The sequence below is a fragment of the Dasypus novemcinctus genome, chromosome 3, assembly GCF_030445035.2.
Source record: "Dasypus novemcinctus isolate mDasNov1 chromosome 3, mDasNov1.1.hap2, whole genome shotgun sequence".
NCBI lineage: Eukaryota > Metazoa > Chordata > Mammalia > Cingulata > Dasypodidae > Dasypus > Dasypus novemcinctus.
This window is the reverse complement of record NC_080675.1, coordinates 153,037,136-153,059,604: the sequence shown is the minus strand read 5'-3', so window position 1 is coordinate 153,059,604 and position 22,469 is coordinate 153,037,136. Positions and strand designations below refer to the sequence as shown.

The following is a 22,469-nucleotide window of genomic DNA, read 5'->3' as shown; positions in this document are numbered from 1 at the left end:
CAGGATCTCATAGATAGCCAAAGTAGATAAAAACAGTTAGTGATGTTCCTGAGGGTGCAAAAAGAAGAGACATAGAGGGAAGACAGTGAGAGACACAACAAACCAGGGAGCTGAGGTGGCTCAAGTAATTGAGTGCCTCTCCCCCATGTTGGAAGGTCCCAGGTTGGTTCCTGGCGCCTGCTAAAGAGAACATGAGAAGCAGGTAGACCAGAAGAACACGCAGCAAATGGACACAGAGAGCAGACAGCGAGTGCAAGCAGCAAGGGGGAGGGGAGGAAATTAAAAAAAACACCTCACATTATTAAAAAAAAAAAACCCAGCATAGTACTGGCATAAAAACAGACACATAGACCAATGGTCAAGTGATTTTTGACAATCCAGTAATACCCACCAAGCTCAGGCAGAACAGTCCAACAAATGGTGCTGGGAGAACTGGAAATACATAGCCAAAAGAAAGAGGACCCCTATCTCATACTTTATACAAAAATTAACTCAAAATGGATCAAAGATGTTATTATTGCTGGAATAATGAAGATGCTATAAGAATGATGGGAGTAATGAATGCACAACTATGTGATTGTATTACATACCATTGATTGTACACTGCTGATGGATTTATGCTTTACTAATATGTATCAATAAAATTGATTTGTTAAAAAACGGGGAAAATGGTCAAAGACCTAAATACAAAAGCACGAACCACAAAGCTTCTAGAATAAAATGTAGGAAAGCATCTTCAAGACCTAGTAATAAATGCTAGATTCTTAAAGGAAATAAGAGAAGGGCTGAGATGGACTACTGATGTGTAATGTATGTAGAAGTTTTAAGTAATTTACTGTAAAAGTGTGAAAATGTATAGAGTTGATGGTAACATATTATAGTGAGTAACAGCCGGTTTATAAATGGGAGTGTGGCTGGAAATGGTAGTCTGGGGATGTAAATGTCAATTGAAAGAAAGCTTGAGAATAATCTAGGGACTGAGTAACACAGTAAACCCAGAGGTGGATGAGAATTGTGGTTGATGGTACAGATGCAAGAGTGTCCTTCTGTGAGCTAGAGTGGATGTACATCACTATTGCAGGTGGTGGGAATGTGGAGAAGCATGGGAAAAATACAACTGGAGTGACCTATGGACTGTAGTTAACAGTAATAATGTAATATTCCTGCATCTATGCCAAAGACGTACTGTGTTGATAATAAGGGAGTATCAAAAAGTGTGCCAAATGTATGTTATGGACCATGGTTAGTGGTAATAGTCTGATGATATTATCTCATAATCTATAACAAATGTTCCACCATAGTGTAATGTGTTGATGGAGGAGTGTTGTATGGTAATTTTGAACATGAGTGAGATTGTTTTGTAAGTTCACAACTTCTGTAATAAGAATATATTTTTAAAAAATAATAGGGTGAGTTCGGGGAAAAATACACCAAATGTAAGGGTATGGTAGTAGTAAGATTTTGATAATATTCTTTCATAATTTGTAGCAAATGTCTCACAACAATGCAATGTGTTGGTGGTGGGTTGATGTATGGGATCCCTGTATGTTATGCATGTTTGCTTTGTAAGTTTTCAACTTATGTATGTTTATGTATTAGTGACACACTTCAATAAATTTTTTAAATGAAAAAAACATTTGGTCTCCCTACATGGATTTTAATGTGTCTGATACATTTTACTTAAATCCATGTCTATCTTCCTATTTAGTAGTGTAGTTTGACTGTATATTTGGATTAGTCTGTATGTAATTGTGTTTAACATGGGTGTCTCTATAATAGGAATCTTATCCATCGTCTTCACCAATATGGTTTGTGGATTCTGATGATCCAAATCTGACGTCAGTGCTGGAACGCCTAGAAGATACTAAAAACAGCAATTCGGTGAGAAAATAAGCCAAGCTATTCTCATTTTTCCTTCATGAACATTATATATGTGGAATCTATGTGTTAAGAGGTAATATATATAAAACCGTAATGAATGATTATCTGATAATCCTAGAGGGGCTAGAAATCAGGTTTATTTTTAGTCCCTCAAATTTTAGAATTTATTTTATTTTATTTATTTTTTAGAATTTATTTTAGTACCTGGCTTCTTGTGCACACACTCTTGCACTTTCTCTTTTCCAGGTGTTACCTTAATGTAAATCAGGAATTAGGTCATCTCTTTCTACTGATTCTAACCATTAAAATAAGCAGGCATTTTCTGTATCCAGGGTGGGAGGTAGAAAAAGGGACAAAGAGGTAGGTGGGAGGGAAAATGATGATGGAATGACATTGCTGCTAGTGTTAGAGAATTGTTTTTCTGTCAAGAGCCTTAAGTCTGCAGGAAAAGCCAAAGGTATTCAAGTAGAAAGTTTTGTTTAATATATAAATAAATGTGACTTTCCATTTTATAAATTAAAAAAAAAACATTTTCTTTGATAGTAAAGTAAATAAGTGACCAGTGTGAGAAAACTAGTAAAATATATAAAAGCAAAAGAAGATAATAAAAATCTCCCATAATTTCTCTACCTAATATAACTGCTATTGTTATGATGGCTGTTTTCTACCAGTGTTTTTCTTCCTTTGCTAGTAAAATACATATGTTTAAATAGATGAAGTCATATTCTATGTACTTTTATATCCTTTATAAAGTTAACATTAACATTGTTTTTTTCCATGATGTAATAAAGTCCTTATAAAAAAATGTCATTATTTGCAGGTGGCATAATTGTTTACCTAAAATTAGCTTTCTTGTCAGCCTGATCAGATAGAAAATATAGTGGAAAAATATTTCATTGACAGTAACAACAAAAATACTACGTAACTAGGAATAAACTTATTATCAAGGAAAATTTTGTTGAGTGGAATGAAATACTTAAATACTATGTTTCTGGATGGGCAGTTTCCATAATATAAATAGGCCAGTTATCTCCCTATCAGTTTATAAATATAGTGTACTTTTTTTTTTTTTTTTTTTTAATTATTGGGCCCTGGGATTGAACCTAGGACCTTGTATGTGGGAATTCAGCACTCAACCACTGAGCCACATGGGTTCCCCCTAGTTGTTTTTTCTTTTGTTTGTTTGCTTTTTTGTTTTGTTTTGTTTTTAGGAGGCACTGGGAATCAAACCTGGGACCTCCCATGTGGGAAGCAGGCACTCAACTGCTTGAGGCACATCTGCTCCCCTAGAAGCTTGGTGGTTCCACTCCACTGGGAATTGAACCCAGGATCCTCTGCTTGTAAAGCAGATGTGATAACCACTATACCATAGAACCTGCAATTCTGATAAAAATTCTGACAGATTTATTTTTGGAACTTTACAAAATTACTCTAAAGTTCTTTTGGAAGAGTAGATAGTAAAAAATAAGATAAAGTTGAAAAAAAGGTAATGAGGAGAATTGCCCAACCACATACTAAATAACATAAAATATTGTGTCCTGACAATGGAACAGACAGTGACAATCGACCAGACAAATAAAGGCAGTAGAAGTTTAGTCACAGAGCCATGCAAATGAGAATTTAGAATGTAGTAAGGGTGGTATTTTAACTCAATAGGGAAAGGGAAGATTATTCTATAGATAGTATTGGTATTTTTGTAAAAATAAATGGTTTAAGCACATCTATTCTCAGAGAACTGGAAAACAAGTTTGGCGAGCATTATTTTAAGAGTTATGGTTAGTATGGAGACCCATGAACATACAAGCTAAATATAAAAAGTTAGATAGACATGTTCACATCTTCTGTAAGGAGTCAATAGGACAGGGAAGGGATGAGAGATAATAGCCCTGTTCCTGTTGCCTCCTAAAGGTCCAATGATATCATCAGTTTTGGAATAGTAGAAATGAGTGGGAATATTTCAATGGCTGAAATATTCCTTCACAAATTACTCATAATATAAAGTTAGATGAAAAGATTTTATTTTCCCCCAATTGCCAAATCTTTTTTTTAGTTCTTAAATTGGCCTCTTTGCAGCTTTTTGACATTTTTGACTATTCAAGAAACATTTATTACTAAATGTTCCCAATAAAGAGCTCGTTAAAAAATTACTTTGCATAGTTTTATGATGGAATATTATGTTGTAGTTAAAAATAATGCAATCTTTCCATAAAGGCACATTCAACTTTCTAAGATATACTAAGTGGAAAAGCAAGGCATAGAATGTAATGTATACTTTGACCCCTTTGTATACAATGTTATAGAAGAATCTGTATCTTATGTTGGGTTTATATATAAAAAAGCATACTGTTAAGAAAACTTAACAGTAGAACACAGAAAAGTTTTTTTTTTTTTTTAATTGATTAGCTTCTATGCCAGGCTCTGTAGTAAGTGGTGGGTATAAAAGACAAAATAAAGCATGTCCCTGTCCTCTGAGAACTGACAGTCTAATGGGGACTTCTAATAGACCACTGTCTCCTCTTTCTCTCTTACTACCTTGGTTATCACTTGGTCTCCTGAGCTCTTCTTCCTTGGTCTATCTGTTTCTCTTTTTTCATTCTGTGCTTTCTCTGAGTAATCCTTCTCCCATTACTTAAATCACAACCTGTTTTCCAGGTATTCCTAAATCTGTATCTGCAGCTAAAATTTGTCTCCTGAGTTTCAAACCCATATGTCTGTCTCCTGGAATCTCGCTTGGTTGTGCCATGGGTGTTCAAAATGATTACCTTAAATTTAAACACATTTGCCTCCCAACACTCTATGCCCCCATCCTGTTTCTCCTCCATAATTTGTAATTCCCATGAATGGACAAAATAAAGTAATGAAACCAGTCACCCAAACCTGGGAACTACTTTAGAGTTCTCTTTTACACCACTGTTTCCCAACTATCTAGTTGGTTTCTAAGACCTGTCCCTCTATTTTCTAAATAGTTCTTAAATCCTTTCCCATCATCTTAGTTTCTTCTCCCCTATCCCTCAAACACATTTCTTTTTTTTGGGGGGTAGGGGTAGGGTGGGGGGGATGGCACTGGAATTTGAGATTCCTGAAAGATCTGCCTGCCTGTTTTTCTTGTTGCTCTACTGCACTGCAACCTTTCTGTAGCACTCCTCCTGTGCCAATGGTTGGAGTGTCCAGGCTGCGTCCAGGTCACCTTGACTCATCTTCATTATGTACTTAGCACAACAAAATTTAATGGGTGGGTAACAAATCCACATGGGGATTTTTGCTTGATCCTAATTTACCTTTCAACCTTTTTACTTGCTGTTTTGTCCACTTTGGAAAGGCTTGCTCTTTGCTTTGCTTAACGCCTTCTAATTAATCTTGTGTCTGTTGTCTTAGTTCTTCATAAACCTGCTTCTTTCTCTTCATCTCTTTTCTTGGTCAGAGACACCTAAGAAACTGTTCTTGACCAAGTGAAAAGTAAGTTGCCTTACTAGCCCCCGTCCAAGTCTACTAAGTATTGACCATTTTTTGTTAAATTATATTCGCTAAGTTAGTACATTGAAAAAAAAATTTTAACAGTGGAAAACATGTTTTAATTTACCTTACTTTAAGTAAAATATGCTTATAAAAATTCTGGATTTAAAAAAGGAAATTTAAGGAGTTATTTTTTGCAGTTTTCCTATTGAAAATTTTTTTCTTTTCTTTTTTTTGGACAAACACGTAAAAGCCTACTAAGTGCCATGTGTTTTATTAGAAAGCTTCATGTGATTTTTACCATTCTGAGGAGATTTTACTTTCCTTGTTTCACAAGTGAGACTCAGATTTAGGGAGTTAGATACCATAGCCAAAGTCATCTAGATTCCAGGGCTTTGTCTACAGACCACACTCGCCTTTATGTATACATAACTGTAACTATGGAATATATAACTTTATAACACATCTGCTGCAGCACTGTCTCTATTTTTTGTAACCCCAATAATGCTTTAATATACTCAGGTCTGAAATAGTAAGTTTGTAAGAAAAGAAGTTAGCAAGTGGAAATCAGACAGTGTCTGGAGCTCCCCTTCCTCTGACTTTCTGTTGAAATTATTCTGCCTAGGCATTAGTTATAAGCATTACACCTAAGCCATAGTAACTTTCTTACACTAGCAGCCCCTAAAAAGTTTTTTAAAAGACTGTTTTACCTGTAGGCTGCAATGGAGCCATAACAAACTTTTTTCTTTTCCTACTGGATTGAATACAGTAGTTAAAGCATTATTCATGTCTTCTAAGGGCTCTTTAACAAAATGCTTATTTACTGAAATGTGTTTTGTAGCTTCGTCAGCAATTGAAGTGGTTGATATGTGAACTCTGCAGATTATATAACCTTCCTAAGCACCTGGATGTTGAGATGCTAGATCAACCACTACCCACGGGTCAGGTAAAGTAAAAATTCTCCAGTGTTCAAGAGCTAAAATAAATTGTCTCAAGCAAAAGTAAAACTAGAAGGATTTTTCCTTTTATTATTATGCAAATTATTTACAAGTTATGTATAGTACTTAGAATCTTAATTTTTGTGTTCTTATTGAATTATTCTGTTTGTTTTGTTTTAGGCTCTGAAAATGACCTTTTTTGGGTAACAATTTGCTGGTATTTATTATAGTAGGCAAACAATTTCTGTTCCCTCCCTTTTGGTTATTGTTCCTTGCTTCTTAAGTTGTTTGCCTTTGCTCATTATATTACCTTCACCTGAAATGCTATCTTTTTAATGCCATCTGCACTTCTTAATGCCAAACCCATATATTATCTCTTCTAAGAAGCAGAAGTGCCCACCACCTCCAAGCTTAAAAAATAGTTTTTCTTTGAACTCTTAAATACTTTACCTTTTCTTATCTATTGACCTTATGTTTACTTATATTTGAATGAGAAGATAAAGCAAGACCAATACTTAAACAGCTACTTTCCAGCTTTATCTAAAATACAAGATATAAAGATTGCCTTTATTCTCCTAGTCCAGTGGTTTTCAACATTGATTGTAAAATAGACTCACCTGGGAACTTTTGACTCCGTTCTCCAGAGATTCTAATTTACTTGATTTGGGGTAGGGAATGGGTACAAGATTTTTAAAGAATATTCTGGGTGATTTTTAATATAGAGTCAAGGTTGAGAACCTCTGCCCCAACTTATGGACTTGAGGCTGGTAAGATTCCCTTCTATGTAGTAGTCCCTGTACTATTTTAGGATAGGCTGATACTTAATTTCCCATGCTGGAAGCCACTGGTCTGCTAGGCTATGGTCCATTCTCCCATCTTCTTTGCAGTGTTCTTGAATACATCCCATCCTCAAATGCATATTTTTCCAAAGTTGCTTTACAACTTGCTTTTTAAAATTTTCTGTTTTTTTTTTTTGTACCAAAACAATACATATGCATAGTTAAGTACAGTAGTATCAAAAGAGCTAAATAGAAAATAATTACCTGAGTACAACTTGTTACTCAAAGTGAATCACTTTTAATTCTTCTTCTGGTAACTATTTTTGCATCTTTAAATAAAGTTTATACTGTTTTTGGATTTTCCTATTAAGTCATAATTTATTTATTTTATTAGAAGTAGGTTTACGGAAAAATCATGTGAGGCATAATTTATTGACTTTAATAGATGAGGATTTAACTACTCTCCTCCCCTTCCAACTAACTAAAAACTATTATTTTTATTCATATGAATACTCACTATTTATCATTAGAGGACTTTGTAGTGTAAAGTCATCTATTATATTTCCTTTCTTGTATAGCTTTTTGATTTGCAGTGTTTTCCTTATAATAATAATTCTTAGTTTTTAAAAAGTTCTGTCCTTTTTTCCCCTGAAGCCCTTGGTTCTTTTTTTTTACCAATTCTGGCATGTTGTTCTCCGGTCTGACTGTATATATGTCATCTTAAGATTCTTCTTGTCTGCTCTTCTGGGATATATCTATTGTTGCCAAGTCTCATGTCTTCTTTCTTGGCTTAGTTTTTCTCATTTTCTCTCAAGTAAAATCCTAAGAAAGCATGAAGGAGTAGTACTTTTTTGAGTTCTAGTTTCTGAAGAAATGTGGTCAAGAGTGGGTTTAGGAGTCCATATTAGTCAGGGTTCTCTAGGGAAATAGAACTGACAGAAGATGTCTGTAATAGTATAAGATTTTATAAAATTGTCTCACATGACCAGGGAAACGCACAAGTCCAAATTCCCCAAGGCAGGCTGCAAGCCAGGAACTCTGAAGAAGGTATTCCATGAATTCCCCAGGAGAAGCTGGCTAATCTGACATAGAGATGGAAATTCTCTCCATGAATACTGAAATCACTTCTCCTTTTAAAGCCTTCAGTGGATTGGATGAGACCTTACTCATTGCTGAGGGCAGTCTCCACAGGTGATTGCATCAGTGGCTGATATCATCTACAATCAACTCACTGATGATTAAAGTCCATGAAATGCCCTTGAATTACAGTTAGCCTGGTGCTTGCTTGACCAAACAACTGGGCAGTATTACATGGCCAAGTTGACACATTAGCCTAACCATGAGAGAGCTCAATTTCCGTGTGTTTGAATCTTAGTTCTGCTGCTTATTAGCTGTGTAATGTTGGGCTAATTACCTAACCACTCTGTGAATTAGCACTCCATTTGTAAAATGGGGAAAATAGCGTTAGTAGTACCTATATTTTCTGTGGGTTCTGAGGATTAAATGAGTTGGTATATTTAAATCATTTAGAACCAGGCCTGGCTTGTAGTAAATGCCCAATAAATGTTAACTGCTCTTATATTGTGATATTGTTATATTCTTATATTTTAATAGCTTGGATGAATTTATAATTCTAAGTTGAAAATAATTTTCCCTCTGAATGGCAGTCTTCGAAATTGTTTTCTAGCCAGTGGTGGTGGTAAGGTCTAATTACCATTTGTTTTTTTCTTTAAAGATTTATTTTTATTTCCTTTTTTCTCCCATCACCCCTCACTGTTTGCACTTGCTGTCACCAATACCATTTGAATCTTAGTAATCTGTACAAGACTTTCTCTCTAGACACTTTTAGGAGTTTGTTTTAATCTTGATATTCTGAAATACCACCATGGTGTACTTAAGTTGCAGGCTTTTTTCATTCATTGTGCTGGGCACCCAGTGTGGGCCTTTTGAAATTTGGGATCTTGAATCTTTGACCTTGGGTAAATTTTCTGGTATTTCTATTTCTTTTTTAAAAATCAAACAATTTTATTGATACATATTAATAAAGCATACAATTCATCCTAAGTGTACAATCAATGGTATTTGGTATAATCACATAATTGTGCATTCATTACTTCAGTCATTATTAGAGTATTTTCATTATTTCAATAATAATAATAATAACCAAAAAACAGACAAGAAAACAAACAAGAAAATTCCTCACCCTCAATCTCTCTATGCTGCCTGCACTGTACATAGCTACTGTTCTGGCTATGCTATCCAAAGGGTATACTCAGTGGCTTTTAGAATAATCACAATGTTGTACATTCATTATCTCAAAAATTTTAGAACAATTTCACTACTCCAAAAGGAAAGACTCCACACCCCTTAGCATTTCTTCCTCAGACCTACGTAACCACTAATCTCAATTCATCTTTATAAATTGATTTATATTTGTATTTTATATAAATGGATCATATAAGATGTAGGACTCTGTGTCTGGTCTCCTTCACTTAGTATCCTTCTTTTTGTCTGATATTAACATTGATTGTATTAACTTACATTTGTTCAGCTTCAAAGAAAAATGGTCTTATATAGGCAATTCTACCCATATTCATATTTCACATAATATATGTATATTTCACATAATATATTTAGTTCATAATAGGGCAGTCATACAGTATTTGTCCCTTTGTGTGTGTCTTGCTTCACTCAACATAATGACCTCTGGGTTCATCCATGCTGTCATATGTTTTACAGATTCATTTTTTCTTACCACTTCATAATACTGCATCATGTATATATGCCACAATTTGTTTATCCATTCATAGTTGATGGACACCTGGGTTCTTTCCAAATTTTGGCTATTGTGAATAATGTTATTATGAACATTGGTGTGCAGATGTCTATTCGTGACACTGCTCTCAGTTCTTCTGGGTATATACCTAGCAATGGTAGTTAATAAGGGTTCCTATGTCTCCACATCCTCTCCAACATTTACAGTTTTCTGACTTTTTAATAGCGACTAGGCTAATAGGTGTGAAATGATACCTCATTGTAGTTTTTTAAAAAGATTTATTTATTTATTTCTCACCCCCCTTGTGTCTGCTCTCTGTGTCCATTCACTGTGTGTTCTGTGTCTGCTTGTCTTCTCTTTAGGCGGCACTGGGAACTGATCCTGGGACCTTCCAGAGTGGGAGAGGTGCTCAATATCTTGTGCCACCTCAGTTCCCTGTTCTGCTATGTCTCTTATTGTCTCTCCTGTGTGTCTCTTTTTGTTGTTGTTGTTGTTGTTGCGTCATCTTGCTGTGCCAGCACTCCGCTTGGGCCAGTTCTCAGCGTGGGCTGGCTCTCTGGGCTAGCTCACCATGTTGGCCAGTGTGCCTTTACCAGGAGGACCTGGAAGTTGAACTCTGGGCTTCCCACATGGTAGACAGGAACCCAATCGCTTGAGCCATATTGGCTTCCCTCATTGTAGTTTTGATTTGCATTTCCTAATCACTAGTGACGTTGAACATTATTTCATGTGTTTTTTTTGCCATTTGTATTTCTTGTTTGGACAGTTGTCTTTTCAAGTCTCTTGCCCATTTTTAGTTGGATACTGTGTCTTTTTATTATTGAGTTATATGATCTCCTTATATATCACAGATATTAAGCCCTTATCAGATATGTGATTTCCAAATATTTTCTCCCATTGAGTTGGCTGCCTTTTCACCCTTTTGACAAAGTCCTTTGAGGTGCAAAAGTGTTGAATTTTGAGGAGGCCCCATTTAGCTATTTTTCTGTTGTTGGTTTTGCTTTGGGTGTAAGGTTTAAGAAACTACCAACTATCACAAGATCTTGATGATGTTTCCTACATTTTCTTCTTGGAATTTTATGGTGGTGGTTTTTTATATTTAGGTTCTTGATCCATTTTGAATTAATTTTTGTATAAGATATGAGATAGGGGTCTTCTTTCTTTCTTTTGATTTGGCTATCCAGTTTTCCCAGCACCATTTGTTGAATAGACTGTTTTGGCCCAGCTGAGTGGGCTTAACAGCCTTGTCAAAACTCCCTTGAATGTAGATGTGAGGGTTAATTTCTGTATCTCAGTTTGGGTCCATTGGTCGATCTGTCTGTCCTTATGCCAGTACCATGCTGTTTTTACCACTGTAGCTTAATAATATGCTTTAAAGTCAGGAAGTGAGAGTCCTCCAACTTTGTTCTTTTTTTAAAGGACATTTTTGGCTACTTGGGGCCCCTTACCCTTCCAAATAAATTTGATTATTGGCTGTAGCAGTTTGATATGGTTATGAATTCCAAAAATAGACATCGGATTATGTTTGTAATCTGATATGTAACCTGGGCATGATTGGGTTTTGATTAGGGCATTGAGTCTCCACCCCTTGGTGGGCGGGGACTCATAGATAAAAGGCATGGCAAAGAACAGAATTGAGGGTTTGTTTTTTTAAAAGATTTATTTATTTATTTATTTATTTATTTATTTATTTCTCTTCCCTTTCCCCCACCCCCAATTGTCTGCTCTCTGTGTCCTTTCGCTGTGTGTTCTTCTGTGACCACTCCTATCCTTATCAGCAGCACTGGGAATCTGTGTTTCTTTTTTGTTGCGTCATCTTGTTGTGTCAGCTCTCCGTGTGTGCAGTGCCATTCTTGGGCAGGCTGTGCTTTCTTTTGTGCTGGGCGACTCTCCTTACGGGGTGCACTCCTTGTGCTTGGGGCTCCCCTACGCGGGGGACACCCCTGCATGGCACAGCACTCCTTGCGCACATCAGCACTGTGCATGGGCCACCTCCACACGGGTCAAGGAGGCCCGGGGTTTGAACCGTGGACCTCCCATTGGTAGGCAGACGCCCTATCCATTGGGCCAAATCTGCTTCCCAGAGTCGAGGGTTTTTGATGTTGGAGTTTTGCTGTTGGAGTTTGATGCTGAAGCTTAAGCTGGAGCCCTGGGAAGTAAGCTCATAGAGGAAAGAGACTTGTTTTATGACCCAGCATATGGTCTGTCTTAGAGAAGGATCCATGAGCACTTGAAAAGAATGTATATCCTACTGTTTTGGGGTACAATGCTCTATAGATGTCTGTTAGGCTTAGTTCATTTATCATATTATTCAAGCTCTCTATTTATCCTCTGTCCAGATGTTCTATTCAATACTGAGAGTGATATATTGAAGTCTCCAAATATTTATTGTAGAGGCATCTATTTCTCCCTTCAGCTTTGCCAGTGTGTAGGGCACTGAGGTTAGGTGCATAAATATTTAGAATAGTTATTTCTTCTTGTTGAATTTTCCCTTTTATTAATAATGAACTTCTTCATCACTTATAGCAGTTTTGCATTTGAAATCTATTTTATCTGATATTAGTATTGCTACTCCAACCCTTCACTTTTAAGCTGGTTGTGTCCTTACATCTGAGGTCAGTCACTTGTAGACAATATATAGATGGCTTATATTTTTTTTATCCATTCTATCAATCTTTTTTTGTTTGTTTGTTTGGGGAGTTCAAGCCATTAACATTCAATGTTATAACTGCTAAGGCATTACTTCATCCATTTTGACCTTTGGCTTTCTGTTGTTATATCGTATTATTTCTATCTTTTTACCCTTTAATTTACCCTTTCTAATAATCTTCATTTCTGTACTCTTCCCCAAGCCTCTCACTCTTGATTTTTCCTTTCAGGCTGCTTCACTCCTTTTAGTATCTCTTGCAATTCTGGTCTTTTGGTAATATACTGTCAGTTTTTGTTTGTGAAGACTTTGAATTCCCTGTAATTTTTTTTCCCAAAGATTTATTCATTAATTAATTTCTCCCCATTCCCTTGTTGTTTGCATTTGCTATGTCTGTTTTTTGTGTGCTGGACTTCTTTTTAGGAGGCAGTGGAAACTGAACCTGGAACCTCCACTATGGGGGGGGGTGAGGTACCTAATCACTTGAGCCACCTCTGCACCTTGCTTTTTTGTGTCTCTCATTATGTTTTTCTCCTGTGTCTCTTGTTGCATCATCTTGTCGTGTCATCTCACCACATCTGCCTGTCACATCAGCATGCTGTCTTGCTTGCCTTCTTTAGGAGGCACTGGGAACCAAACCCAGGACTTCCGTGTGGTAGGTAGGAGCTCAATCGCTTGAGCCACATCTGGTTCCCTCCTCTTCATTTTTGAAGGACAGCTTTGCCGGATACAGGATTCTTGGCTGGCAGTTTTTCTCTTTCTATGCCTTAAATACATCATACTACTTTCTTCTTTCCTCCATAATTTCTGATGAGAGTTTGGCACTTAATCTTACCGAGTTTCCCTTGTATGTGATGTTTTTCTTTTCTTTTGCTGCTTTCAAAATCTTCCCTTTATCGCTGATATTTGTCATTCTGAATAGTAGGAGTCTTGGGGTAGGTCTATTTGTGGTTATTCTTTTTGGGTGTGTTGTCCTTCTTGGATATTGATACTTAACTTCTTTCATAAGGGTAGGGAAGTTTTCAGTCATTATTTCCTCAAATATTCTTTCTGCCCTTTTTCCATTTTCTTCTCCTTCTGCGACACCAATAATATGTATATTTTTGTGCTTTGCATTGTCATTCAGTTCCCTGAGACCCTGTTCCATTTTTTTCCATTCTCTTCTCTTGTCTTCTAGTTCAGGTATTTTGTCTTTGAAATTACTAATTCTGTCTTTAAGCAATTCAAATCTGGTCTTATGTGCCTCTAATGCATTTTTTGAAAAGATTTATTTTATTTATTCATTTCTCTCTCACCCCGCATTGTTTGCTCTTGCTGTCTGCTCTCTCTGTCTGTTCATTGCGTGCTCTCTATGTCTGCTTGTCTTTTTTTTTCAGGTGGCACCAGGTACTGAACTGGGATCTCTCATGTGAGAGAGAGGCACCTAATCGTTTAAGCCACCTCTGCTCCCTGCTTGTTGTGTCTTTTACTGTGTTTCCTGGTTGTGTCATCTCATTGCATCATCTTGTTGTGTCAGCTTGCTGCGCCAGCCTGTTGTATCAGTTTGTTGTCTTGCTCATTTTCTTTAAGAGGCGCCTGGGGGAAGCAGACTTGGCCCAATGGATAGGGTATCCGCCTACCACATGGGAGGTGTGCGGGTCAAACCCTGGGCCTCCTTGACCTGTGTGAAGCTGGCCCATGCGCAGTGCTGATGTGTGCAAGAAGTGCCGTGCCACACAGGGGTGTCCCCTGTGTAGGGAAGCCCCATTCGCAAGGAGTGCACCCTGTAAGGAGAGCTGCCCAGAGCAAAAGAAAGTGAAGCCTGCCCAAGAATGGCGCCACACACATGGAGAGCTGACACAACAAGATGACTCAACAAAAAGAAACACAGATTCCCAGTGCCGCTGATAAGGATAGATGCAGTCACAGAAGAACACGCAATGAATGGACACAGAGAGCAGACAGCCGGGGAGGTGGGGGGCAAAGGGAGAGAAATTAAAGAGAAAAAAAAAGAGGCACCTGGAACTGAACCCAGACCTCCCATGTGGTAAGTGGGTGCCCAACTGCTTGAGCCATATTTGCTTCCCTCTAATGTGTTTTTTTAATTCCTCCCTGCTGTTTTTGCTGTCTGTGTCCATTTGCTATGTGTTCCTCTGTGTGTTTCTATTTTTTGTCTTCTCTTCTCATTTTCTCCTCTAGGCTTCACTGGGATTCAATCCTGGGGACATCTGATGTGGGAGAGAGGTACTCTGTTGCTTGTGCCACCTCAGTTCCTGGTTTCTATTGCGTCTCACTTGACTTTCCTCTGCATCTCTCTTTTGTTGCATAATCATCTTGCTGCATTGCTCCTCACGTGGTCCTGGCTTGCCTTTACCAGGAGGTCCCAGGGATCGAACCTGGGTCCTCCCATATGGTAGATGGAAGCCCAGTCTCTTGAGCCACATCCACTTCCTGCCTCTAATGTATTTTTAATCTCATCCGTCATGTCCTTCATTCTCATAAATTATGTTACTTTTCTTTGCAGATTCTCAAATTGTTCTTTATGGTCACCCAGTGTCTTCTAAATATCCTTTATCTCTTTAGTCATATTTTCTTTCAATTCTTTAAATTGATTTAGTAGAGTTGTGTGATTATCATTGATTGTCTTAAATCCTGAATCTCTTCAGGTTATTTGGATTATTCCTTTGGCTGGGTTATCTCTTCCTGTTTCCTAATATGACTTGTAATTTTTTACTGATGTCTAGGCATTTGATGTGTTGGTAAATTTAGACAATTTCTCTGTCTTCCCTATTGTTATTTTTTTCATAGTTCTACTTTGATATTTGGTTCAACTTATCCTAAGTCTTTAAAATTGCCCAGCTTAAGTTATCAAAATTGTTCCAGGGACTCACTACTGGGGCGCAGACTTTCTCCCAGGGGTGGAATAAAGAGAGCTCTAAAAGCTGTTTTTGTCTATATAATTTCCAGACTGGCCAGCAGATGGCCCTTGTTGGTGCACCTTTCCATGTAGATCTATCTCTCTCCTGGTTTTCCTTCATTTTTGACTGGCCAGAGCTGAGATTCAGAGCGGGCTCTGCTGGCCAAATTCACTGAAGAAAAGCCCCCTGACTTGCCCTCCCTTTTCCCTTGTAACAGCTGACAGGGAAGAAATCTCCTCTCTTCTGAGTCAGCTGTAATGAGCCAGGGATTTAACAGTCATGGAATATCTCTGGGGTGGGGAAGGGGGGCCCTTGCCAGTCGCCAGTAGGTTTAGTAACTCAGTTTGTTGTTTTGGTTTCTTCGTTCCTCTGTCCCTCACCTTCCTGGGAGTTGTGAAGCACTGTCCTGGTCTGCTGATCCCCAAAGCAAGTCCCTTGGGCAGGTTTTAGCTCTCTCTATTAGCTGAGCCTCATCTGCCTAATCCAATGCCATCATTCCACATCCAGCTCAAGGGTTTTTATTTGTCTAAATTACATGTAATGGATGCAAAGTTTCTTCTTGGTAAAAGAACACTCAGCTCAGGAGTCATTGGAGTTTGGAGGGATTGAACGAAGATCAAAATTGACCAACTGTTTTTCTTTCTCTTGACCAAGCTGCCAGCCTTTCTCCTTGTGCACTGCTTCCCTCTCTCTCCCCCATTTTGACTACTTTGAAATTAAACTTCCAGCTGTGGGACTGCAGGAAAACAAAAAAGTTAAAAAGACAACTTCATTCTTTAACTCTTCTAAATATTTAGAATATGTCGTTGGATTTGGTTTGGTAGTATTTTGCAGAAGAGTTTTTACATCTATATTTCTAAGGGAAATTGGTCTGTAATTTCTTTTCTTGTGATATCTTTACTAGACTTTTGAGACAGAGTAATGCTAGCTTTACAGAATGAATTAAGATTTGTTCCCTCCTCTTGAACTCTTGGGAAGAGCTTGAAAGGATTGGTATTAATTCTTTAAATATTTGGTAATATTCTCCAGTGAAGCCATCTTGTCCTATCTTGGTGAAAGTCTTTTAATTATTGATTTAATCTCTGTACTTGTTACAGGTTTGATGTTTTCTATTTTCTTTTTGAGTCAATTTGGGTAATTGATGTATTTCTTAGGAATTTTTCCATTCTAGATTATGTAGTTTGGCATACCATTGTTCATAATATTCTGTTAACCTTTTTTATTTTTGTAAGGTCAGTGATGATATCACCTTTTTCCTTTCTAATTTTAGTTATTTCCATCTTCTCTATGTTTGCTTTGTCATTGCTTTGTCAGTTGTTTTTCTATTTTGGGTTTATTTTGCTCTGTTTTCTTATTCCTCAAGATGTTGGTTATTAATTTGAGATTTTTCTTCCCTTTTAATAAGGCATTTATAGCCAGTAATTTCCCTATTGAATACTGCCTTTTGCTGCATCTTCTAGGTTTTTGCATGCTTTTGTTTCATTTGTCTTTTATTTTTTTCTAATTTTCCTTATAATTTTTTTTTCAATTTATTTTATTTATTTCTCACGCCTCTCCACCATTCCTCCCATTGTCTGCTCTCTGTGTCCATTTTGCTGTGTTCTTCTGTGTCTGCTTGTGTTCTCATTAGGTGGCTCTGGGAACAGATCTGGGACCTTCTGGAGTGGGAGAGAGGCGATTATTCTCTTGTGCCACCTCAACTCCCTGTTCTGCTACATCTTCTTATTTTCTGTCCTGTGCCTCTTGTTGTGTCATCTTGCTGTGCCAGTTCTCTGTGTTGGCCAGCACTCCTGTGAGGGGCAGCTTTCCCATGCTGGGCGGCATTCCCACACAGGGCGATACCCCTGTGCAGGGTGGCATTCCCGTGTTGGCTGGCACTCCACGTGGGCCAACTCACTGTGTGGGCCAGCTTGCCCTCACCAGGATGCCCTGGGCATTGTACCCTGGACCTCCTATATGGTAGACAGGAGCCCAATTTGTTGAGTCACATCCATTTCCCTGTAATTTCTTTTTTAACCCATTGCTTATTGGTTGTTTAAGAGTGTGTTGTTTAGGGAAGTGGATTTGGCTCAACTGATAGAGTGTCCATCTACCACATTGGAGGTCCAGGGTTCAAACCCAGGGCCTCCTGATGCGTGTGGTGAGCTGGCCCATGTGCAGTGGTAATGTGCACAAGGAGTGCCATGCCTCACAGGGATGTCCCCCACATAGGGGAGCCCCAAGCACAAGGAGTGTGCCCCACAAGGAGAGCCACCCCATGCGAAAAAAGTGCAACCTGCCCAGGAGTGGCACTTCACACATGGAGAGCTGACACAGCAAGATGACGCAACAAAAAGAGACACAGATTCCCAGTGCTGCTGACAAGAATGCAAGCAGACACAGAACACACAGCAAATGAACACAGAGAACAGACAATGGGGGGGGGGGGGGGGTGTGGAAAGGGGAGAGAAATAAATAAAAAAATAAATCTTTAAAAAAACGTGTTGCTTAATTTCCATGTTTGTAAATTTTATCATTTTCCTTCTGTAATTTATTTCTAGCTTCATTCCACTTTAGTCTGAGAGGTTATTTTTTATGATTTTAATATTTTAAAATTTATTTAGACTTCTCTTTTGCCCTGACATATGGTTTGTACTAGGGAATGATACCTGTGTATGTGAAAACAATTGTGTTTTATCCTTTCACTTTCACCCTATTTTTATCTATGGATCTAAGATGAATCTCTTGTAAACAGCATATAGTTGGGATGTGTTTCTTTATTCACTCTGCCTTTTCTTTGGTGAGTTTAATCAATTTTCGTTTAGTGAAGTTACTGATAAGGCAGAATTTGCTTTTACCGTTTTGCTCATTGCTATTTGTATAACTTATGCCTTTTTTTTTTGTTCCTCCTTTACTTCATTACTGCCTTCCTTTTGATTACTTTAGATGCTGTTTTATAATGAGTCATTTTGAATCACTTATCCTTTCATTTTGTGTAAATTTTTTAGATATTTTTTCTATGATTACCACGAAGATTTCATTTAGTATACTAAATCTTTAACAATTTAGTTTGTGTTGACTCCAACTTGACTTCAGTAGGTACCTACACAGTATGTATCTTCCATCCCTCCCTTTTTTGTTATGTCACAATTATATCTATGCATTGTGTGGCAGTAACAAAGAGTTATGCTTATTTATATGCATTTGAATTTTTAGCCTTATAAGAAGTATAAGAGAGTATTACAAATGAAAAATGAAATTATACTTAAATATGTATTTACCCATATTGTTACTTGGACCAGAGATCTTTTTTTCTTATTTAATCAAGATACTCTTTAGTGTCCTTTGCTTTCAAAATGGAGGACTCCCTTTTGCCTGTCCTGTAAGCAGTTCTGGTGGTAATGAACGCCCTTCATTTTTGTTATTAGAGTATGGTTGGCTGGCAAGCTGGGTACTGAATAAATGAAGAGAAGGAATCTGTTAGGAGATTTTATTACTTCACTGAGATACCTTAAAAAAAAAATCTCTTCTCTCTGGTCCTCATACCAATACTAAGAGCCCATCAAAGCATACACATGATTTTTACCATCTGTAGTTGGAACAAATATAGCAAAGGGTGGGACATTGCTCCAGCATTCTTTCTCACAGTTCCCTTCAGTTTTAGTTCCCCATCCCCTTGTCCATTGAGCCTGTGATTCTTACAGAAAAGCTATCCTACTAACTTCTCCAGTGGCCCCCTGTATTATCTGGATTGGGTTGTTATTTTCTCCAAGGCAACAGACTAATCTCTGAGGTGGCCTTTGAAAATAACATTTCAAAAGTGTTCTTTCAGTCATTATGTACCTACACTTTTTGTGACTTTTATGCTTAGTTTGTTTTTTAGATACCTACCAAAATATTGTTTTGGAATATATAGATTAGAGAAATGAAGAAAGAGTGAATCACTCTTTTGAGAGCTACTGCTTGCTTCATTTTCTCATTCAGTTTCTAGGAGATGAATAATATCTGAAGAAATGCAAGTTTAAAACAAATATAAATTTATTCTGTGTGGGTGTCTGTTTCCATACTGAATTCCCTAGCTCACTAATCCAGAACAGTCACATCCTCTGAGATAATGGTTGTCTTCATATTACTGCCATCAAAGTACCTAAGAACAGTTGTCTAGATACTGCTGAGATTGTTTTTGATCTGATTTGATATGTGGATCGTGAATTCTTGGCCTTTTAAGGTATTTTTGGTCCTAGCCTAACCATACTTTTTTGGTTAAAGAGGCATTGCTATACTGCATCTATGCCGTGACCCAGGAAACTTGACTTCTTTGAAATCTACCAAGACTAGATATAGCATCCCTCTTAAAATCTCATAGGTTCATTTGTGAGTGAGTGGTAAATTCTGTCTTGTAAGAAATATTCTGTGGTAACACGTTTAAAAATAAAAACTGTTTTTTTAGTGAAGTAGTGGTCATTTTGTAATTTTAGTTTTGTAAAGAATTTTACAAATGTCTGTTCCTTTACAACATGTTATAATATAAGACAGTTGAATTTATGGATGGATTCAGGCTTTTCAAAGTTAAAAAGGAAGCTATTTTTTTTTCATTAAAAATTTTTTTTATTGGAGTATATCATTCATACATGGACATACATAAACAATAAGTGTGTAGTAAAAGTTGTGAACTTATAAAACAAAAATTCATTATCATCATATATCACTCCACCACCAACAAAAAGGTAGCTATTTTAACTAATATCTGGTTTGGAATATTTATATTAAAGTAAAGAAGCCACTGCTCTTATGTATAAACTTGTTTTCTTATTTTAAATTAGTTTTTAAACATAATTTCAGTTTCGCTTTATAATCGAGTGATTACCCTGTTTATTACTAAGATACCTATTAAGTTGAATTGTTCAAAATTGTTTCTTTTTAGAAAGCTGATAAATATTATTTGTCAAATCAAAGCTGGATTTAGCAATAAATACTTTTTCATAAGCTCTCCATTTCTTAGTGGGACTGCAGTGACAGATGACTGAGTCTGTCCCTAACACTGTAGCACCAGTCTTCTAATGCAGTCACCATTTGCATATTTTTCTCTAGCTCTGGCAAATTCTTTTTCCATTTCAGAATGGGACAACAGAAGAAGTAACTTCTGAAGAGGAGGAGGAAGAAGAGATGGCTGAAGTAGGTATTTTATGTAAGAATAACATTTTATGGACATCTTCATTTTTGAGCATATAGTTAATTCTCTAATCTCCTTTGATAAATCATTGTTACGTTCAAGTAATGAGAAGCAAATGGTACTTGGAATTAAATACCATTTCTAAAATCTGGTTTTACCTACAGTTAATGGTATGCCTTTGGGCAAACTGCTTATCCAGAGGTCATAGATCTGATTGCCTGGACACTAAGAGCTCTTAACCTTTTTTTAGCATTAAAATATATTTATATTTAATAATAACCAACACTTGATCTGTATTTGATTGTTTCTAGAAAGAGGAACTACTATAAATATTATGTTTGAATAAAAGGAGAATTTGAGAATTGAAATATTCCCTGAAATGAGACTATTCACCAGAAATCATGAAACTATCTTTTGTTGAAAATTCATCTAAGAATTCAAGTAGGGTAGATTCCAAGGCATTGAGCTTAGACCAGTTAGTTGTCAGTCATTGATAGAATTTTATAGATTTTTGGACTCTGAAGCTTTGCAATTAATTCAGACTTCAGAACAAAGATGTATGTCTACGTTGACAGGATAAAAAGTATATGAAGCATAGTTTTGGTTTCAAAACTTTTTTTTTTCTGGTTTGGATCTTTAGAATTAATTCAGATTGATTTTTTATTTTCTTGATTTGGGATTTTTAAGAATCTGCAATATACTTTTCAGAATGCCTCATGATTAAGGAAGTGGTTGTGGTATTCGTTTTTTTCTGGGAGTAAAATAATTCTTAAAATTGTCTAATTTGGTGGAGTGGATATAGTTCAGTGGTTGAGCGCCTGCCTAGCATGTATGAGGTCCTGGTCAATCCCTAGTACCTCCTAAAAAAAAGCCTAATTAGAATGATATTTGGGGGTCAGATTTTTTTTTTTTTAATGCTTTCAAATAGTTTAACTTAGATGGAGTAATCTCTGCATGAAAACATTCAACATTTTTCATGGGTCTAGTGTGCTATGGAAGTAGATATTATACTTGTCCTCAAAGAGTTTATGTATCTTATTCTCTGTTTATCTCACAAGATTATAAACAAGGGTCAGCAACATTTAGGGGCATCTAGAAAAGTAGGAAGCTGGACTTTGGAGGTATCAAATTTGGATGTATGAAAAGAAAATATTCTAAGCTACTAAAAATATGTAGTAGAAAAGGCCCAGAACAACCTTGAGCATAGGGCATTTGGGTACATTGGATTGCTGCCCTTTCAGGAGAGGCTTGGTGTGTTGAATTCATGGAACGCAGAGTTGGCTAGAAAAGGCAAATGGTTAAAAGTCTTGTATTAGAGCCAAACATGTCTGTATTTGGTGTAATTGTTAGTTGGAAGCCTTTAAACAGAGAGTACTGTGCTGAGAATATTATTTTAGGGAGATGGCAATGATGAATTCTGTTTGGGATGTGTTGATTAATACTCATGTGGAGAAATTCTATAGATGGGAATAAATGTGGCTGAGGTTGAAGGTGAAGGAGGAGGAGATAAAGGCTAAGGACATTTATATGAACTCTGAAGAAAGTGAATGTAGGATGGAAGATTAGGACTGGAAGTAGCCTGCCTGGGCAGGGGGCTCCATGAGGTACGGGACATAGGCATAAAGGAATTGGATATAATAGGGGTTGAAGAAATAACCCGCCCCCCCACCCCCAAATTCATTGAGTCTGGTTAAAAGTTGGTCCTTAACCTGGTATTAGAAATCAGAGAATTATTAATTGGAGATAGTAAATATAAACTCTTCTTTCAGATATTTTGGCAATTGAAATAAAGAGAAGATAATTGAAAAGGGCTAGGATTTTAAAAATTCTGCATAGATTCATGTGTATGTTTAAGAGCAGATGATATGGGAAAAGAGGAAGCAGAATGATGTGCTGATTAAGGGTGTTGGTTGAGGGGAAAATTAGAGAAATTCTTTCTCTAATTT

At 36.9% G+C, this 22,469-nt stretch overlaps 1 protein-coding gene and 1 non-coding gene across 2 annotated transcripts in view; one reads left to right on the top strand and one right to left on the bottom strand.

Moving 5' to 3' along the window:
- Positions 1–22,469, top strand: part of UBE2Q2 (ubiquitin conjugating enzyme E2 Q2) — an 86,659-nt gene that overhangs the window by 20,430 nt on the left and 43,760 nt on the right. Inside the window, exons 2-4 of the mRNA XM_058294586.2 lie at positions 1,780–1,881; positions 6,176–6,280; positions 20,469–20,525. Coding sequence (XP_058150569.1) covers positions 1,780–1,881; positions 6,176–6,280; positions 20,469–20,525 — 264 coding nt within the window. The remainder of the gene's footprint in view (positions 1–1,779; positions 1,882–6,175; positions 6,281–20,468; positions 20,526–22,469) is intronic.
- TRNAV-UAC (transfer RNA valine (anticodon UAC)) lies at positions 3,180–3,257 on the bottom strand. Its single transcript has one exon. It is a non-coding gene; the product is annotated as a tRNA-Val (tRNA).